The following is a 21787-nucleotide window of genomic DNA, read 5'->3' on the forward strand; positions in this document are numbered from 1 at the left end:
GAAGGAAGGAAAGAAGGAGGGAAAGAAGGAGGGAAGGAAGGAAGGAAAGGAAGAAAGGAAAGGAAAGGGAGGAAGGGAGGGAGGGAGGAAGGGAGGGAGAAAGTAGAGTAGGGAAGACCTGAGCTCAAAATGGACCTCACTTACTAGTTTCATGATACTGGACAAGTCATTTAACCTCTGCCTGGCCCATTTTCTTTACTATAAAATGAAGTATAATAATTTTACCTACCTTCCAGGGTTGTTATGAGGATAAAATGAGCTAAAACTTCTAAAGTAGTTTACAAGCATTAAAGTTATATAAATATATATAGGGAGAGAGAGAGAGAGAGAGAGAGAGAGAGAGAGAGAGAGAGAGAAGTGTGCAAACTATTATTATTTGTTTATACACACATGCAAATACTTGCATTATGTTTATTATTGCCTAGGTTGTATCCCTTTATTTGATTTAAGTTCCACAAGGGCAGGGACAATAATTTATTTATTCTTAGAACATTGTCCAGCACCTAAAGAAATGCTGGGTACATAGTAAGCTTTTATTTAAATTGTGAAATATTAGACTAAGAGTTCTCAGGGAACTAATACTCTGCCTGAACTATCCCTGACTCCTTGAAGCATAGCCAACTGTCTATGACTCTTTGTGATTGACCTATTACCTCTAATTACTTTAAACCTAGCCCTCCTAAATTCCACTACCCTTGTTATAGAGCCATACATGTGGGTGTGAGTATATAAATTATCTACAGCTTCTGCTTTTCACTTTTCCCTGACACTCTTAGCATCACAATTCCCACCTCAGTGAAAGTCACTTCAGATATAATCTTGCCACTGTCCCCTGGTTCCACTACCACATTCTCTCTCCAATACTCCCTTATTCAACCTCATCCCTATTCTCCAAAGGAACAATCACTGACAAAGACTCTTCCCCAGTCTTTGTCTATTCCCCATCTCTACAATAACAATGGTCAAAGTCAAGGAAAGTTCTATTCATTCAGTAAGATGGGATGTTCCTTGGTTGGGGAAGGGGGGAGATAAGGGAGCAGAGACTGTTCCCCCCAATGACAAACTATTGATTGTGATATTCTAAGCAAGTCAATGAATCTCTCAGGGCCCCATGGAACTCTCTAAGATTATTCATTGCTGATCAGTTGTCTATCTGCCTTGGTAGAGGGATTTTCTTTATAGGGAGTTCTTGACATAAGAGGTTTAGACAAAAAAAGAAAAGTCAGTGGTTGTTAGATTCCATGGTACTATTAGCACAATGATTTATCTAAATGCAGAATTAAATATTTTAAGGTTAATCTGGGAATTTTACCTCTCTTTATAATACTGTTCCTGAATTTAGAAGACAAAAGTTGTTCTTCTATTAGGACCTCACACCGACACATATCCAGGGAAAAGTAATACAATTTTAATATGTAAATGTTTCATTGTACTTGTATAACATTTCTTTCCTTAGGTCATTCCTTTCAGAAATGTTAGTCTGCCCCCTATATGCTGATTTTAGTTCCTTTTCAGCTAGGAGAAGAAATCTTTTTCTTTTTTGTCTTATTCTGAAAGTATACTCATTTCTAAACCAGCTAATTATTTCCTTGTTGATATGCATATTTGGCTACAGCAGAAGGTTTCCCCCACGCTCTTTTTATTTCCAACAGTCCCATGAGTGCCAACATGTGAAAGTCATCAAAAAAGAGTGGGAATTGAAAGGAAAGGAAGAGGGCTTTTACAAGCCATATATGAACTTCTTATCCAAAGATCAATGGATCCCAACTAATTTTCTCCTTTGTTCTTCTCAAGACAGTGGTGGGGTAGGAAGCTGAGCCAGATAGAAATGGATAGTTCCAAGGCCAATGCCAAATTCCTTGATCCAAGAGTTATACTGAGTTTACAACCCACTCTTTTTCTGTTCATAAATATGAACTTGAGAGAAAGATGATGAGTGTAAAATCCATTTTCATTTTCCATCTAGTTCCTGAATTTTCTTCAAGGTTGTGATTTGTATGAAAGTCAGGAAAATGAGCACATGGGTAAATTGGAATGGGCCTAATAGTTTATGTTACTTGAGCTACTAAATAGTTCCTTGATACATCTGATTTAGTAAGGTTATTAGTAATCATAATATCATCTGGCTGGGTACCTTTGGGCCTCAGTGGTTGGCTGCATTAAAGACTTAGCCCCAGAGCATATTAGCTCAACCGGCCTAACCTAGTAAACTAGCGGAGGAGAGAGTTTACAGTCCACAGACAAAAAAAGGCTGAAGAATTATTAAATAACAACATAAAAAGAAAGCAACCACAGAAAGCTTCTATGGGGGAAAAAAGCAGAGAACAGAACCAACAGAGGATGTTGGGATATAATGAACTACAAGCAAAACCTCAAAAAAACCTGGAAATTGGGCTCGTGCTCTGGAAGAACTCAAAAAGGAATTAAAAAATCAAATAAGGCAGTTTGAATAAAAATAGGGGGGGAAGCAACAGCTTAAAAAGTAAAATTGGTCAACTGGAAAAAGAAGCACAAAAATCCAATGAAGAAAATAGTGGTTTAAAAACCAGAATTGGCTTACTGGAAAAAGAGGCAAAAAATCAAATGAAGAAAAGAGTGATATGAAAAGAAGACTGGACCAAATGGAAAAGGAGGATCAAAAGATCTTGGAAGAAATTCAGTCTTTAAATATTACAATTGAGCAAATAAAAGCTAATGACTTAACGAGACATCAAGAAACAATAAAACAAAATCAAACAAATGAAAAAATAGGAGAAAATATGAAATATTTCATTGAAAAAGCAACTGACCTGCAAAAAGAGCTTAGGACAGTGTCTGGCACATAGTAGGGCTTCATAAATAATTGTTTTCTTCCTTCCTTCTTTCTTTCTTTCCTTTGTTCCCTCCTTACTTTCTCCCTTCCTTAGAGTATCCTCTTGGTGTGTGTATATGTAGGAAGGCAGGCTCATTGGTCAGACTAAGGATGGAGTATTTGCCCACATTTTTCCAGCTGCTAAGAGAGGTTAGCATGGGAAAGCTGGATAAGTACTGAACTAGGAATAAGGTCTTAGTTCAGCTCACAGATTTGGAACTTAGCTAGTACCTATATAGTACTTAAAATATCATCTCATTTTATCTTCATAGTACTCCTAGGTGGTAGGTGCTATTGCTATTTTCCTTTTATAGATGAGGATACTGAGGCAGATAAAGAGTTAAATAGGTTGCCCAGGACCAAAAACCTAGTACCTGAGGCTGGATTTGAACTCATATCTTCCTGACTCTAGGTTGAAAGCTTTTTCTGCTGAATCACCCAACAGCTATCTATAGCTTCTTCATTTGTTAGCTTCATGATTTCTGGCAAATTATATAACCCTTTGAGCTTCCGTTGCCCATATGTCAATTGGGGACAATTATATATTACCTACCTTATAGACTTGTAAGGAAAACATTTTTTAAACGTTTTAAAAGCTGTGTACATGTAAATTATTGTTATTTAGAAGGATATTGAAGGCTCTTAGCCAAGTAGCATCCACCTGCCTCTTGGTTTCCCAGGAAATGTCAGTTAAAAATGGTTAAAGAAAAAATGGTGAGTGACTTACACATCCTTTCCCCATTCCATTCCCCAATCCCTAATTACTTCTCTGTCAGGCATCCAGGAGATAAGGAGATGGAAAGAACCCATGTGGTTATTAATGAAACTATAGATCTTTGAAGTATGAAGCACAACTTGTAAGATGCAGAATTTGGGCAATGAAAGAACAGGGTAAACCCAGATGGGTAAGACCCCAATGTCAAAGCAGGTGTTCATGGGCAGGCAAAGGAAGGAGGTAAGATCAAAACCAGAGTCTAGTTATTCTATGGATAAACCCTTTCTCTGAATTAGGACATCAGTCTGTGGTGGAAGAGACAACCAGGATGAGTTCTATTAGCAAAAGTTCCAAAGCAAATCCTAGATCCAGGTTATGTATTCAAGTAGGGGTATAGAAGACAAATAGCAGAGGTCCAGATAACCTGTTGGTACATTACTAAGGTCTGGCAGTAAATACTGAAGACTTGATCCCAATGAGACTAATATTTAAGAAATCATGTCACTTGGGAGATTGAGGGATAAAACAGTAGTCACTAGGAGACTCTGAAAACAGGCAAAGGAACCCAACCAGAGAAGCTGAAGGGACTTAATCAAAAGGAAATCAAAAGAAAGTCACAAGTAAAATGAAGAAAGAGGCATAATCCCATTTCCTGGAAACTGGTATATAAGACAGAACCTTAGTCACAGAAGAAGAGGAGAAATAAGGCAGGGATGGGGAAAATAAGCCATGGATCACTCACAAGGGAACTGAGTAAGGAAACCAACAGCAAAGCTAACTCAATGCTGATTGAGCGAGTTACAACCAGAGCTCCTTAGAATCCCCCTCCCCCTGCCAAGGAACAGAATTGGCCTCATTGTCTGGGCCAGACTATATACTGGCTAAGTGGACCCAGCTGCCAGGGTAAGAGGCGTGTGGGAGCAGGGAAGCAGGTGATGATTATACCACTTACCAAATAAATTACTCAGCACATACAACCAAAGACACTATGAAGCCAAATATCCAATTCAGCTCTGCCCACAGGATAAGAGCAACTTTAAGAAGCAGTGTATTGAAGTAGGGAGAGGGCTGGGCTTAGAGTACAATTCAGATTTCACCTCCCATCCTTACTAGTTGAATGACCAGGCACAAGTCACTTCAGTTTCTACCACTGTGAATCCATCCCCCAAACCCATCCTCTATGCAGCCACTGAAATGATTTTCCTAAATTGTATATCCAATCATGTCACTCAATAAACTCCAGTGGCTCCCTATCATCTCCAGAATTAAATATGAAATGTTCTACTTGGCATTCAAAGTTCTTCATAACCTAGCCCCCTCATACCTTTCTAGTCTTAGAATTTACTCCCTGACATATATTCTTCCATCCAGTGATACTGGTCTACTATCAGTTCCACAAACAAGATACTCCATTTTTCAACTTCAGGGATATTTTTCTGTCTTCTATACCTGAAACACTCTCCCTCCTCCTCTCCTAATATTGATCTCCCAGGCTTCCTTTAAGTCCTGAATAAAATCCTATCTTTTATAGGGAGCCTTCCACAATTCCTCTTAATTCTAGTGCCTTTCCTCTGTTAATTATTTCCTGTTTATCCTGTATGTATAACTTTGTATATATTTGTTTGCATATTGTTTCCCACGTTAGATTGTAAGGGCAGGGATTCTTTTGCCCCTTTTTATCCTCAGAGCTTAGCACAGTGCCTGAGGTATAATAAGTACTTAATATTATTAATTTTTATTGATTGATTTACTGAAATTGAAATGGATAATATTACTTTATTAGGCTGTTGTGAGGCTCAAACAAGACAGAATATACAAAGTGCTTTCCAAACCTTAGACTGCTAAAATGTTATCTGTTATTTTTTCATATTTATATTTATTTGTTATGATAACAACATAAGAGAAGGCATCATTTAGCAAAAAGATGTATACATAAAACTATGTCTTCCTTATTTCTATTTCTTCTTTGGAGGTGTACATATATACAAGTCATTCTTCAAACAATATTTCTGTTACTGTATATAATGTTCTCCTGGTTCTATGTATTTCACTTTTTTATAATTTTATGTAGGCCTTCCTTTGTTTTTCCAAAATTAACCTGCTTACCATTTCTTATGGCACAGTAGTATTCCGTCACAATTATATGCCACATCTTGTTCATGATCAGCATCCCTTAAATTTACTATTCTTTGCAACCACAAAGGAAACTGCTATCAATATTTTAGATCATATAGGTTCTTTTCTTTTTTCCCTACTCACCTTTGGAAATAAGCTTACTGGTGGTAGGTAATAAAACTCTCTTTTCACAGCTAATATGATGGTAAATATAGAAAATCCTATAGATTCAACTAAAAAATTTGTTGAAAGTATCAATAATTCTACTGTGATTTTTTGAAAAGCAGAATAACATAACTGACACAGAGATTGAAAAGCTTGGATTCAATCTCCAGGCTGGCTGTATGACCTTATCTTTTCAATATCCCCAGACAACTCTCCAAATCTATTTGCTGATTTGCTTTGGCACCAGAAGTTTTCTCACTAGGAGTTACCTACGCTGATTAAATCACAGGGTCATCACACACACATACACACATACACACACACACACATGCATACACACATTCCTTAACTGCCAAACGTAATGGTCTTTTTCAATCTTTTCTAACTTCTTTGAGATTGCAAATCACCCTTTTCTCCTTGATCATCTCTTTCTCTCTAGCTTTCCCTGACACTACTTACTCCATTTTGATTCTGCTTCTACCTGTCCAGATCTTCAGTGTCAATTCCCCAGGATCTCTGTCCTGGTCCCTATTTCTTCATCCTCTATTTCACTTGTTGACTTCCTTGGCTCCTATAAATTCAATTATCATTTCTATGCTCATGATTATAGAAATCTATCCAGCCTTAACCTCTCTCCTATCCTACAGACTCACTTCTGCAACTGCGTACTTAACATCTTTAAATGATGGCCCACAGACATCTTAAAATCATCATATCCAAAACTAACTGCATTTTCTTTCTACCCAAACCCTCCCTGCTCCCTAATTTCTCTATTATTATTGAAGACATCACCTGCTCCCTCTCCCAGAGATCCAGAGATCATTTTTGACCCCTTAGTCTCCCTGATCTCCCATATCCAAACTATTGTTAAATCCTGTCAATTTTACTTTCTTAACCCCTTTTGAATATGTCCCCCTCTCTTCCTGATGTAGCCACCAGCCTTGTGCTAATGCTCATCACCTTGGGCACAAGCTATTGCAAAAGCCTGCTGGTTGGTCTTTCTGCCACAATCCTCTCCCTACTTCAGTTTATCCTCTCCTCAGCTGTCAAATTAATTTTCCTAAAGCACAGGGCTGACCATATCACTATATCAACACATATTCCAGTTGTTTTTTTCATAATAAGAATATTATTATTCTTACCTCTAGGATCAAATATAAAAATCTGTCATTGGCATTCAAAACCCTTTACCACCTGGCTCCTGTTATCTTTCCATTCTTTCTTTCATCTCAATCTCTATCACATACTCTGAGATAGATGCAATGGCACTAGCTTCCTTGCTGCTCCTCATACAAGCCCCAGCACCAGACATTTTCACTGACTGGTGACCCACATGCCTGGAATTCTCACCCCTCCTCATCTCCTGACTTCCCAAAAGTTTCTGTTAAAATTCCAAATTTTATAAGAAGCCTTTCCTGATCCTCCTTAAAACTAGTGCCTTTCCTCTGAAGATCATGTCCCAGTTATCGTGTGTGTGTGTGTGTGTGTGTGTGTGTGTGTGTGTAGTTTGTCAATAAGTGTTTGTATGTTGTACCCTCCATTAGACAGCAAGCTTGAGGGCAAGCTTGTGCCTGTCTTTTTATCCCCAATACTTAGCACAGTGCCTGGCACAGTGTAGGCATTTCATAAAGGTTTATTGACTGACACACATATTATACATGAAATTCCTAAATCTAATTCCTCAGCCTAACTCCTTTTGTGCAAAATCTCTAGAGTGGAGGGAAGTCAATTTCCAAAGGATCACAGAATGTTGGAGGTAGAAAGAAACCCTAAATATCATCTGGCTTGATCCTTTCACTTTAAATATGAGGGAAATGATGTTCAAAGGGGTAAAATCATTTGTCAAAAGTTAACATAGCTTATTAAGCAGCAGGGATATGCTGACTCAAGTCCAGGGTTCCTCCAACTAGAGGATGCTGGCCCTTAAAACTCTCTGGAGTATATGTGCTAATGGGGAGCCTCAAACAGCAGCAACAAAAATACAGAATATATGCTTTATAACCACTACATAGGTCATTACTACCAGAAATCACCAAAAGCTCATTCTCTACCCTACTTCAGACCTTCTCATTGGCCATTTCCTGGATAACTCTAACAACCTCGTAGCCTTTCCCCTCTCAAATCCATCCACCTTACAGCTCTCATGAGTCTGACTACATCATTCTTCTGTTTAAGTACCTCCAAGTGGCTTGGTGTTCTTCTCAGACAAAATGCAAACCTCAGCCAGACATTTAAATCCTTCTAAATCTAACTCCTTCCTCCAACTTTCCAGATTCGCTTCCCATTATATTCTAGCCAGCCCCCTAGGTCATCATGCTGTCCCATCACTTTATTCCATTGTATAATTTGTCCTGAATGCTTGGCGTGCACTTCATTCTCCCTTCCACATCTTAGCATGCCTATCTTCTTCAGGTGTCTCCTCTTACAGTAAGCATTTCCCAATAATCCCAGTTGTTAGAGCCCTCTCCTTCCACAGGTTACCTTGTATTACTCATCTGTGCAACAGTAAATCAATGACTCATGATAGTGACCAACCTTTCCAATCTAATTGGGTACCATTTTACAGAGCCTGGAACTGAATTAGAGGTTCTGGCAGCCCATTCTGCTTTGTCAACTCATTCCCAGCCAGTGGCCATGTGGCACTGAACCCTCCCACTCTTCCAGACCCCAGGAGGCACAGAGCACCACCTCAGCATGCACCAATAGCCCCAGCTGCTCTACTTCAGTGGAGGGGGAAAAAATCACCAAATATGTTCCTCAGAAGGGGGATCCTTCTGGGGCACTTCTGCCTTCTGCCTCCAGCTATCCAAGGAAATGGAGTGTCAAAGTCCTCACCCCACCAGCAATCCTTGGAGAAAATGCAAGGCAGAGAGGAGAGGCTTCACTGCCTAAATAATACTGAACAGATCACATTAAAAGAAGCTGGAAGTGGAATTAGGAGCCTCCCCAGGAGAGACTCTTAAGAAGATATTCCACATTTTCACTGCAGAATCATCAGAACTATATTAATGCTGGGCACTAAGGAGGTGCTAAACGATCCCAATTATTCTAGTGCCTCCTGCCTTAGGAGAAATGCTGGGGATGGGAGGGTTCCTGAGAGACAGGGAGCTAAATGTTGTGTGTTAGCAAGGAAACCAGAAGTCTATGAGCAAATCCAGGCAGACATCCTTTGCCATTAAACCAGCCCTCGGCTCATCACATCAAAGATAGCTTAGTTTTCCTTCCTTCTCCTCATAATCCATAGTCCTAAAGGAAAACACCTGGTTGATAATTCTCTAATTGTCAGGCAATCACTGATGACTTGAAATGCCCCTCCCCCCAATCGCTGCTATCTTCTTGCAGCTGAGGAGCAGAGTAAAATAACTGGTTTCTTTGTGGAGATCATTTAGTTGGTGAATTAGAAATTTTAGGATTAGGAAAGCTCTATTGTGCACATTTCTTGGAGTTTAATCCCCTTGGCTCTTGCTTTCCCCCCTCTATACTCTTTCAATGGATTGACTGATGCTTGGACTGTCTCACTTCTTCAGTGACAATCTCTTTGCTTCTATGCTTTATAATCTCAAATATTTATCTCTAGATTTGTTATCTTGCCCCTCCCATCCCCCTCCTCCAAACACACTCAAACACAAACACACACACACACAGTTCTGTAACACTGGCTGCCTAGAGAATATTTCTACCTTGGAGACTTTTCATCAACTAAGATTAAAGTCTAAAACTAAACATCTTTCATGAATCAGTTCTGCCAGTTATCTTCTTCTTCCCTTTTTTCACAGTTGGCCACTACCTGGGCTTATAACCTTACCCTCCCCTTCATCCCAGCTCTTTCTATGGCTCCTGGCACCTAGTAGGTGCTTAATAAATGCTAGTTGACTGATCTTATCCCCTGTGTACAATATGACATCTCTCTGTAAAAGGAAACAAGAACAGTTGCCTTCCCCCCCACTACATGTCAGTACAATTTTCAATAATTATTTTCTGACATTATATAATCCACATTCTCTATTGCTATCACTCACCTGCCTTTGTTTAAAAAAAAAACACAAGAAAAAACCCTATTTTATGTGAAATTTCTGACCAGGGATTTGGCTTCCAAATAAGAATGGGTAGTAGAGAGCATTGAACAATGCCGTGGACACTGTATTTGAAATCATAAGAACTGGGTTCAAATTCCAGATCTGTAATGACTGTGGACAAGTAATTTAACTTATCTAAGCTCTAGTTTCCTCATTGATGCAATGATAAGGTGGAACTAGCTGACCATTAATGTATCTTTTGGCTTTAAATCTATAACCCCAAACATATTAACCATCATAACTACTGCATACCACTCCCCCTCTCCCATCTTTGCTCTCTATTTCTTTCTTTCAATGAAAACTATGCTTTAGATTTGTCAGTGGCTCAATATGGCCCACATGGGCACTGCTGAGTCCTGCTGATAGCAAACCTAAAGAAGCAGGGGAATCTGGCAGTGAGTAGAACCCCCAACTTAAAAATGGCAAACATTCTAAAATTATTTTAGTAAAGTAGTTGCTAAAAATTTATGTTATACATAGTGACCAGGTTCTCAGCCTAGCTCATAAGTCTTTTTAACACCATAATATATCTGGGGCATAGGACCAATAGCACAATTTCTCCAAAATATAGTGACCATTTGACCTCAATTTTTAACATAGTTCTTACAACACAAAAATGAATGTCCTTTTAATAAGGCTTTGCAAAAGGAATATCATTTGTCAGACTGTGTGTTTTGATTTTTGGTTGAGAAAACATGATTCCCCATAACAATGCCTATAATTTATCAGCATCATTTTTATGGTAATATTTGTTCTGAGCTACAAACTACTGATTTACAAATGAATTATTGAAATACAATTGGTCTGTCAGTTGGATATTGCCTGCATATATATACATAAAGAACACAGAGAAATCCAGAAACACCATCCATTCTGGTCTGTCAGCATCTCCTACCTCTAAATCCTGTAAGGATTGTCCTGACAGGGACTGGTATTAGGGGTCCATGAAACATTATGTTCCTTTGGAATAGGAGATTTGGGAATAGAGGAGGAGAGATATTTTTGGCCTTCTGTAACTAGTTAACACTTTATCCATGTATATAGAAGTTTTGTGTCCAAAATCACATAAGAGAAGATAACTTCCGGGGGCAGCTGGGTAGCTCAGTGGATTGAGAGTCAGGTCTAGAGATGGGAGGTCCTAGGTTCAAATCTGACCTCAGACACTTCCCAGCTGTGTGACCCTGGGCAAGTCACTTCATCCCCATTGCCCACCCTTACCAGTCTTCCACCTATGAGACAATACACAGAAGTTAAGGGTTTAAAAAAAAGAGAAGATAACTTCTAAGCTAGCCATTGATTCATTTCACCCTCTTTCTTGAAGAGAAAAAAGAGATTTCCAAAGTTCCCACAGACATATTTTTGGCTGGCACTAGATGGGAAGCAAAAGGCAAGGACACCCAGATTCCCAAAGCAGCTGGATAGTCCATGCTCTGCATCAGCACAGAAAGTACAACTAATGGTTTGAATAAAATGATCAACATGAATCATCACCTTCTTTCCTCAACAGACTTTTAATGCTCCAAAATTATTTTGCTTGTGACAAAATCAGATCCTCCTCAAGCAGTTTTCACTGACTGATCTGGAGTCAATAGGTCTCTATCCTGCCCTGGTGTTCTAAATCAGAGGACAAAGGTTAGTTGCTCCAGATCCTGAAAAACATACTTGTTTTTATTTTCAAGTCATTCATTAGTTGTCCCTAAAGGTGGGGAAAGAAGGAGATGAGTATTCATGTTTGGATATGACTTTGATTAGTCTAGGTCTCTGCCCTCTAGTTTCTTAATTGATACCATTCTTGATACTAACCATAAAACTAATTTCTCAAGTAAAAGAGACAGGAGTGGGGCAGCTGGGTAGCTCAGTGGAGTGAGAGTCAGGCCTAGAGACAGGAGGTCCTAGGTTCAAACCCGGCCTCAGCCATTTCCCAGCTATGTGACCCTGGGCAAGTCACTTGACCCCCATTGCCCACCCTTACCAATCTTCCACCTATGAGACAATACACCAAAGTACAAGGGTTTAAAAAAAAAGAGACAGGAGTAATCTTATTTAAGGAAGAGTTTTAGGGAAAGTTATAAATGTAGGAGGGGATGTGGCAAAATTGGGACACTAATACACTGCTGGTGGAGTCGTGAATTGGTCCAACCATTCTGGAGGGCAATTTGGAACTATGCCCAAAGGGCTTTAAAAGAAGCCTGCCCTTTGATCCAGACATGCCACTGCTAGGTTTGTATCCTAGAGAGATAATAAGGAGAAAGACTTGTATAAAAATATAGATAGCCACGCTCTTTGTGGTGGTAAAAAATTTGGAAAATGGGTGAGTGTCCATCAATTGGGGAATGACTCAAATTGTGGTATCCGATGCTGATGGAATACTATTGTGCTAAAAGGAATGATGAACTGGAGGAATTCCATGTGAACTGGAACAACCTCCAGGAATTGATGCAGAGTAAAAGGAGCAGAACCAGGAGAATGTTGTACACAGAGACTGATACACTGTGGTAAAATCGAATGTAATGGACTTCTCTACTAGCAACAACTAGTTGTAGTAGATCCAGGACAATCCAAAGAACTTATGAGAAAGAACGCTATCTACATCCAGAGAAAGAATGGTGGGAGCAGAAACAAAAAAGAAAAACATAGGGTCGATCACATGGTTGGATGGGGATATGATTGGGGTTTTGATGTTAAAGGATCACTCTACTGCAAATATGAATAACATGGAAATAGGTTTTGAACAATGATACATGTATAACCTAGTGGAACTGCTTATCAGCTCCAGGGGGGAGGGGGAGGAAAGAATGGGGTGGGGGGCATCATGAATCATGCAACTATGGAAAAATATTCTAAACTTTAAAAGTGGGGGAAAGGGAAGAGCTTTAACTTCAGCAAGTATTTGTGCATCAAACCCAAACAATCACTTTTTCCAGGCATCTTATGCTAGTCTATAATATCACAAAACATAAGGCTATGTGCCACATCTCTGCCTGTTGAAACCCTACCTATATTTTGAGGCCCAATTAAAGGACATATCTTCCAGAAAGCCTTTCCTGATTTATCCCAGGTCAAATCTCACATAACCCTTTGCATCGCTTATGCTTTTTCATATTCAATTAAATTCAGCAATTAGTAAGGACTTAAATTATCAGCTATGCTAAGTAGTGGGAATATAAAGACTGGTCTTACTCTTATGTCTTCAATTTAATAATGGGAAGAACATATATGCAAATAACATAGGTAATTGCAAACGAGAAGTCCAGACAATATGGTATAAACAATTTGAGGAAGAAATCCCTTTCATAAGGGAGGGAAGATCAAGGAAGGCTTCCTGGAGGATATAGCATCCAAGCAGGGTATCAAAGGAAAGAAGGATGGTCAACAAAAGGATCTAGAGCCAAAAATGACTTTACATTCTAGGCATGAAGAATGGATGAGCAAAGGCACCAGAAGAGATAATAAGAGTAGGGGACAGAGTGGTATGACTGAAATGAAGGATGTATGAAGGAGAAAAGTATGAAATAAGGCTGGATAGGCAGGTTAAAGCCAGGTGGTAAAGAGCCTAGAATACTAGAGTAAAGCATTTATATTTTATACTTGGTCAATATGGAAACGTCAAAGAATAATAATATGATCAAAATGCCTTCAGGCAGAGATATAGAAAATGAATTGCAGAAAGGCATGAAGACCATCTACTAAAATATTATATTAGTCTAGGTAAGAAGAGATGAAGATCTAAACTAGAGAGATTTCAGTGGGAATGAAGAAGAAAAGCCAGATGGATGTAGAAAGGATAGAACTTGGGTGTGGGGGAATGAGAGAGAGAAGGAAGAGTCAAAGATAGCTCCAACATTATAAGCATAGGTGATTAGGAGGATAATTATGTCATATTCTATTTATTCTAAAATTATTAAAAATGTATATGTGTGTGCATATATATATATATATATCATGTGGTATCTATCTCTACTAGATTTGAATTCTATATTTTTTGAACTCTTAATTATCTTTGTATTTCTCATAACTCCCATCGTAATTCTAGGAACTCAGTAAACATTTAATACATAGCTGTTAAAAGAACAAATGAGTGAATGAATGAACAACTAAATTCACCTTCAGTCAAAAATATTACTATTGGGATCCTTGAAAATATCTGTTTCTTTCTATAATAAATGAATGAAATGAAACTAATCAATGTGTACAGATACCCTGGGTAACTACTGCTGGTGCCTGGTCCCAGATAAATGCTAATAATAGCAGACTCACTTTCCTTATATAAGGAAATTATATATTATGGTGTACCCATAATAAGCAACAACTGATTTGTTTTGCTCCATTTTTAGAGGTGCAACAGACAGAGAGGGAGGAAGGGAACCATTAGCCAAAGACCTATAAAGAAGGGGAATATTCTTTGGTTGCCAAGAAACCAAAATAATTATATTTCTTTCCCTCCATTGGCTTTTAGAACATGGAAATCTCACAGAATCATTTTCTTATAAGTGAAAAGTATGTCCAGTCCAGGTCATTTCCCAAGTTCTTTGAGACTTGATAACCTGTAAAAAAGCTCAAAAGGATCCCCAATGGAAAGAGGCAAAATATGGAGAACTCTCTGTTTAGCAGCTTAAAACTGGCAAGAACTGTACTGTTTTAAAAGGGCATTTAGACAGATCTTGGACTTATACTGGTTACACTTTCTTTTCCTCTTTTTAAATTGCCAGGGACAAATAACAACAGACTGGCTACCATCCAAAATCCTACAGGAATCTTTGGGGCAAAAGTGTCAGTGAGAATGTCAAATTCTGACTGTCTTGCTAACTAATGGATAGGTTTTATATGTGAAGAAGTTATTTTTCAGGGCAAAAGACAGAGTAAGAGAGGCACACAGAAGCACAGACACCAAGAGAAAAGAAAACAGGAATTCCCAACAGGCAAGATTGTTCTCAACCAGGAGAGTTTGGTCTCCAGTTTATTGACAGTGCCTTTAAAAAGTACTCTCCTTAATTACTAGCTTTTTGATATCTGGGTTTCTCATTTTATATTCAACTAGCATCTCTGTGAGAAATCCCCCCCCAAAAAAAAACAAAACAAAACAGAAGAACTAGAGTATGCAGAGTGAAAGGAGCAGAGCCAGAAGAACATTGTACACAGAGACTGATAACACTGTGGTAAAATCGAAAGTAATGGACTTCTGTACTAGTAGCAATGCAATGACCCAGGGCAATTCTGAGGGATTTATGGAAAGGATTTATGATAAAGAACACTACCCACATTCAGAGGAAGAACTGCAGGAGTGGAAACACAGAAGAAAAACAACTGCTTGAACACATGGGTTGAGGTGGACATGATTGGGGATGTAGACTCGAAACTACCACACCAATGCAACTATCAACAATTTGGAAATAGGTCTTGATCAATGACACATATTAAAGCCAGTGGAAATTCGCATCGGTTATGGGTGGGGGAGAAGCTATGAAGGGGGGGGGGGTTTGAAGAGGAAAGTAAGAATATGAATCATGTAAACAGAAAATTTTTCTAAAGAATATAAATTTTAAAAAAAGAACTAGAGGAGACCTTGAGAACATCTACTCCAACCCCTTCATTTCACACATGGGCATTTCACCACCTTTCCCTAATTCAGGAAGGTTTGAGAAAGGCCTTGAGGCTGGTTCTGGGCATGACCTGCCTACTCCCAGCTCAGAATATATTACTAGGAGAAGTCAAATAGAAGCCCTTTGCAAAAAAGGTCTTCACAGCCAAGTTCCTTTATTTGATTTGTAGCTTATTTACAGAATATTAAACAAGGTCATGTTCAAATAACTTGGGATATATATTCTAATGCCAAGTACAAATGGTTCAAGGATTATCCATTTAGATTTCTCTGTTCATGTAAATAACTTGGAGTTAATGGCACATACTTAGGAGGGAATTGGTGCTTTATTTTGCCATAGAATGGGATGGTCAAACATCATGGCAAATCTCTTTCTACTTTAGACTAAAAAGTCATCCTAGGGAATTGAAGAAGATCTTGGCCATAAAAATCAACACCGTAACACATATTTGCACATATTACAGCAAACAGACCTAAAATAACAACCAACAAATGAAGTGCTGCTTTGCTCATAATTGGAAGCAACAGTGAGCTAAATGTTGATTTTATCTACTGGGTTATTCTCTAGCCAAGGAGAAAGATGACTGGTCTACAATGGGACACTGACTTCAGAGTTTAGTTCATGCATGGCCAGTGGCAAATAATGGTCTGAATCTATCACTGAGAGCAATATGAAGGCACTGAGACTAAACAATAGAACAAATCACTTGAGTTAGAAAACAAAATATATGTTGGCCCTCCTAAGCTAATGTCCCCACCACCTGACCCATTCAGTATTGATTAACCTGATCTAGGGTGAGTTTTTGCTCAGTCAGATCACTGATTTTATGAGAATGATTGTATCAGCTGGTTTTAAGAAAAGAAAAGCAGGGAGCAACTAGGTGGCTCAGTGGATTGAGAGCCAGACCAAAAATGGGAGGTCTTTGGTTCAAATATGACCTCAGACACTTACTAGCTGTGTGACCCTGGACAAGTCACTTAACCCCCATTGCCTAGCCCTTACTGCTCTTCTGCCTTAGAACCAGTACACAGTATTGATTCCAAGAAAGAAGGAAAGGAAAAGAAAAGGAAAAGGAAAAGAAATGTAGGCAACTCCTCTAAGACTGTATTGGCAAACCTATGGCACACATGTTGGAGGGGACCACCCTCTGCCCACTTGGTTTCCTCCCTCCCCTGTCTGGGGTAAGGTGGCAGCTCACATGCAACATGAGGGTTGCAGTTTGGGCACTTAGGCTCTAAAAGGTTCAGCATCACCATCTAAAGGAAATCCAAAACAGAATATTTTGGTTTGTTATTAAATCTTTTGCCTTTCCTGGCTAGGGATTATAGGCACTTCTTCAGCAGTGGGCAATATGTGAATAGAGATGGATTATAAGAACCTAATTATTATGTTTCCCCAAATTCAAAGTGGACTTGTTAACATCTAGGATTAAGAATTACTTATACCTCCCAAAAGTGTAGGTGCTCAATAATTACTGATTGATCAATTGATGGATTGATCTTACCAGCATCTGTTAGAACTGAATAGAGATCAAAGGTTATACTAGAGGGGACTTGGCTTCCATTCTCAGTTCTGTCATTGATTAGCTGTGTAATCTTATGGAATATAAAGCTCAATAAGGTTATGAGATCTGTTGAGGACTTATAGCAGCATCAGGCACAGACAAAGCTCTTAATAAGTGCTTTTGGGCTGGGCTCCTTTCTAGAAGATAGGAATGGTGTTTGTCTGAGTTCAGTGATGCCAGAAATGATACGTTCAGACATCAGTGGACTATCTATTAAATGTAAGGGGAAAGTCTCTAGTAATCAGAGCTGACCAAACAATCAGTTTTGTGAAGACCTTTCTCTAGAAGTCTTCAAGGAAAGGTTAGTTTTTTATACCTGTTAGGTATGTTGTAGATTCTTGGTCAGGCACAGGTTAGATTAGACAGCCTCTTAGATCTCTGAGTTTAATTCCAAATTGCTCTCCAAAATGGCTGGATTAGTTCACAGTTCTACCAACAGTGTATTAGTGGAATAGGAAGCCTTTTAATAGCTATCTATAAAAAAACTTGGAAAAAACACACACCCTGCTTAATATGGCCTTCTCTTAGATGAAGCCATAAACATTTAGTTTATCTAAGCTGTTATATACACCTGAAATACATTAATCTTCCTCACCTTCTATATCAAACATGTAGGAACTGGCACCCTTCGAGATAAGCCTGGGATGGCATCTCCACCAGGAGACACACATATATAACAAGTTACCCTAAATGGAAGGGATTATTCTATAATATAATCTCATTAGATGTACCTTGTACTCCTCTAATGTCTTTATTGTTGCTTTGAGGTGAGGAGAGCAGGGTGAACCAAATCTGTGTTTGCATTATTGTAGGACACTGCCTCTACCTATAGAACCCCAGTTCTTCTGTGACTTTGTCTTAGAGAGTCACCTGAAACATAAGAATGAAGTGGCTTTCTCATGGTCCCAGAGCCAGTCAGTATGTGTCAAAGGCAGCTCTTGAATCCCACTCTTCCTAACATCAAGACCAGCTATTTTAATTTACTTTCTATTGTTTGGCCCGGTTCTGATTTCCCAAATTAGAAGGCACACCAGATAATGTAAAAGCAAGAGGTGCTGTTTTATTGCAAGTTCAAGCTTGGGTCCCACAGCCTCCAAGGCAAATGGAATGTTGAATGAGGGGCCTAGCCAGCTTATATATAGTTTGAGTTCCAGGAATTGGGCCAGGCTGGACTCTTCCTATCATCCATTCAACAGATGTTACTGGTCGTGGGTCTTCCCATCATTTAACAGGTGTTACTGGTTGGCGCTTTTCCTGCCATTCATTAGGTGTTGCTGTTTTTATCAGCTCTTATACTCAGTTCACTTCCCAGGTCTAACACTATCTATGTTTAAGTCATAGCCCTCCAAATACTTGTGGGGTTTGGGAGGGTCTAGATCTATGATTTCACTGATATAAGAAGTTCCTCTGTAATAAATGCCTTTTATCAGTACAGCTCTTTGATTTTTTGCTGTTGTTAAATAGTTTTTCAATCATGTCAGACTCTCCCTACCCCTGTTTGGGGTTTTCTTAGCAAAGTTACTGGAGTAGTTTGTCATTTCCTCCTTCAGCTCATTTTACAGATGAGGAAACTAAGACAAACAGGATTAAGTGACTTGCCCAGGGACAAACAGCTAGTAAGTGTCTGGGCCCAGATTTGAACTTACAAAGTTGAGTCTTCCTATCTTCAGTTCATGCACTCTCCACTGTACCACTTATAGTCTAAGAACATTACCTAGACCACTAAGAAGTCAAATCTTTCCCATGGTTATATAGGTAGTGTTTACCAGAAAAAGGACTCCCACCTAGGTCATCCTGACTCTATCCCAACAATATAACTGCCTTTCAACACAGATTTTTGTCACCTTTATAATACTGCCTACATCAAGGAGTTATTAAGAAAGCCTACTTTGAAAAAACTTAAACCTAATAGAAACAAGAATTGTCAGCTTATCACTCTGGATAGATGGTAAACACCATAAGGATAGGATCTGTGGATTATTTATTAGACCATGTGAGTGTGTAATGGGATCCAGCTTCTGGGAGAATGCATTCCACATTGTAAGAGTATAATAAATATGTTGAATTAGTCATGAACCATTCATTCATCCATTGATTTTTTTTTAAACCTTCTGTCTTAGAATCAATACTTTGTTTTTGTTCAAAGGCAAAAGAATGGTAAAGGATAGGAAATGGGAGTTAAGGGACTTGCCCAGGGTCACACAGTAGGAAGTATCTGAGGTCAGATTTGAAGTTGGGACCTCCTGTCTCTGGACCTGGCTCTCAATCCACTGAGCCATCTGGCTGCATCCCCAGCTGCTGATTTAAGAAGCTTTTGTTAAGGGGTTTCTGTGTGTCACGCACTGTGCTGGATGCTAGAAATATAAAGACAAAAAGAAAACAATCTCTTCCCTCAAATAATTTTTATCCTAGTGAAGAACACTGGGAATACTAAAAAGTTAGACTATAATCATTTCCAAAAAGGTAAACTGAATGATCCCCACCTAGATATCTCCTCCCCTTCCCCAAATATCTGAACTCCACTTTAATAAAATAGGAAATGTACCTATTTGCCTTAGAGACTGGCTAGTCTTTTTTTGCTTTTAAATCTTTACCTTCCATCTTGGAATCCATACTAAGTATTGGTTCAAAGGGGAAGAGTATTAAGGACTAGGCAACTGGGGTTAAGTGACTTGCCCAGGGTCACATAGCTAGGACATGTCTGAGGCCAAATTTGAACCCTGTACTTTCTGAGACACCTACCTGCCAGTCTATACTCTCCTGACCATTCTTTAAGTAAATAAACCCCAAGCTTCCCTTGCTCCCTTAATTGCCACATAACCCTTCCTATCCTAGTGTAAAGGCAAGGAGAAGAGGCTCAGGCCTGAATTATTTCTGGAGAGGGGTGGCTGTTCCCATCTGGGGTGAGTGGAAGTAGAAGACATAGATAACATTATGACGCAGAAGGCTAGAGAGCCTCATCTGCATATAAATAGACCTAATCAGAAATGCAAATTGCAATCAAGGGAAATTTTGAAAGCCTGTGATAACTATGTGATTGTGCAGATAAGGAAAGGTCAAACACTTGTATTGTTAAAGCCTTTAAAGTGCTATCAGCCAGCCCCCAGGCTTCCTTCCTAAATGAAATGTGGAAGACATAAATATATGTCAATCAGCAACCAGCCTAGGACTAGGTCCTCTGATAGCAGCTTTTTATTGTTCTCCCCAGTCCTTTCCAGTAACTAAAACCCTTAGAGCTGCCCAGATAGAGGCCCAATTCTGAAGAAAAACCAGACCTAAACAATAAAATAAACATTCTGCTAGCCACATAACCAGGCTCATGAACAACCCCCTATTAAATAGACAGTATAAAATACATTTCTATTTAAACACACTCCACAGATGACTCCTCTCCACAGATGCTGCCTTCACTGAAACGTCAGATAAGGTAAGCTAGATCATGATTGAAGTTTATCACAGGCTCACAGAATACTAGATTTGGGGGACACCTCAGAAGCCATCCAATCCATCCCAGACCTGAGTTAGAAGCCCCTCTAAAATATTTCTGATGGGCTGCTTGCCTGGGAAAAAATAGTATATCAGCACACACACACACACACACACACACACGCACACACACACATGCACACACACACAGTCTCTCTCTCTCTCTCTCTCTCTCTTTCTCTCTGACTCTCTCTCTCTGTCTGTCTCTCTGTCTTTCTGTCTGTCTCCCTTTCTATCTCTCTGACTCTGCTTTCTATCTCTGTCTCTCTGTCTCTTGTCTGTCTCTGTATCTCTCCCATACTTTTTCTCCAATATACTGAAATAACATTCAAATTGAATAATATTCAAATTCATGACTATGTGATTAAAAAAATAAAAGTTCCTCAAGAAATAAATGCCTTTATCCAGAACTTCATCTAGAGTCTTTTTTGGGGAAAAAAGAAAATCAAGAAAGGATTGAAAGTAATTGTTTCAACGAAGTGTTCTTATTCCTTGTGGATTCTCGGTTTTTTCCCCTCTTCTGTTTTTTTTTTTAGTTGTTGTTGTTTTTAAATAATTTTTCCAATGAAGCTTTCTTAGGATTCAGAGGCAAATTGTTTATGAAATATTTATCATCCTGGTAACTAGACTCTCACACACAACCCCCCCCCCCCCAACAACAAACTAATGAATCAAGAGAGCCATCTAGCGCCGTACCTTGGAATCTTAAAGAGGGTTTTCACAGGATGCATGTCAAACAAGGGCGGGTCTCCATCCCCCAGTTCTATAGCCGTGATCCCCAGGGACCAGACGTCACAGCGAGCATCATAGGAGTAGTCGTACTGCTGTTCGCAAGCAATGACCTATCAGACAAAAGCAGGACGTGAGACATTAACCTTCCCAGGGCGCGAGGCCACGCCCCCCTTCAATGTCACTAGAGGTCTTCTGTCAATCATAGCCTCCTCTCTGCTGCCCAGGCTTCCTGGATTTCGTATTCCTAAAGGAAGAGGAAACTGACTCCTTTCGTTGAAAGATGACTGACTTCCACCACTCAGTGTATTCCTTGACTTATAAAAGGAAAGAAAACATGGGACCGCCTGGCTGCCTGAGGCTCGCCCCAAAATATCCATGTTGTTGCTTTTAAAAAATATTATGTCTGGGGGTAGCAGGGTGGCTCAGTGGATTGAGAGCCAGGCCTAGAGACAGGAGGTCCTGGGTTCAAATCTGACCTCAGAC

The 21787-nt window shown here is 39.3% G+C and overlaps 1 protein-coding gene across 1 annotated transcript in view; it reads right to left on the reverse strand.

Annotated features, from left to right (window-relative positions):
• The window catches only part of LOC123242218 (myosin-IIIb-like), a 413600-nt gene that overhangs the window by 329452 nt on the left and 62361 nt on the right, over window positions 1-21787 (reverse strand). Inside the window, exon 6 of the mRNA XM_044669803.1 lies at window positions 21269-21414. Coding sequence (XP_044525738.1) covers window positions 21269-21414 — 146 coding nt within the window. The remainder of the gene's footprint in view (window positions 1-21268; window positions 21415-21787) is intronic.

This window comes from Gracilinanus agilis, chromosome 3 (assembly GCF_016433145.1).
Source record: "Gracilinanus agilis isolate LMUSP501 chromosome 3, AgileGrace, whole genome shotgun sequence".
Lineage (NCBI taxonomy): Eukaryota > Metazoa > Chordata > Mammalia > Didelphimorphia > Didelphidae > Gracilinanus > Gracilinanus agilis.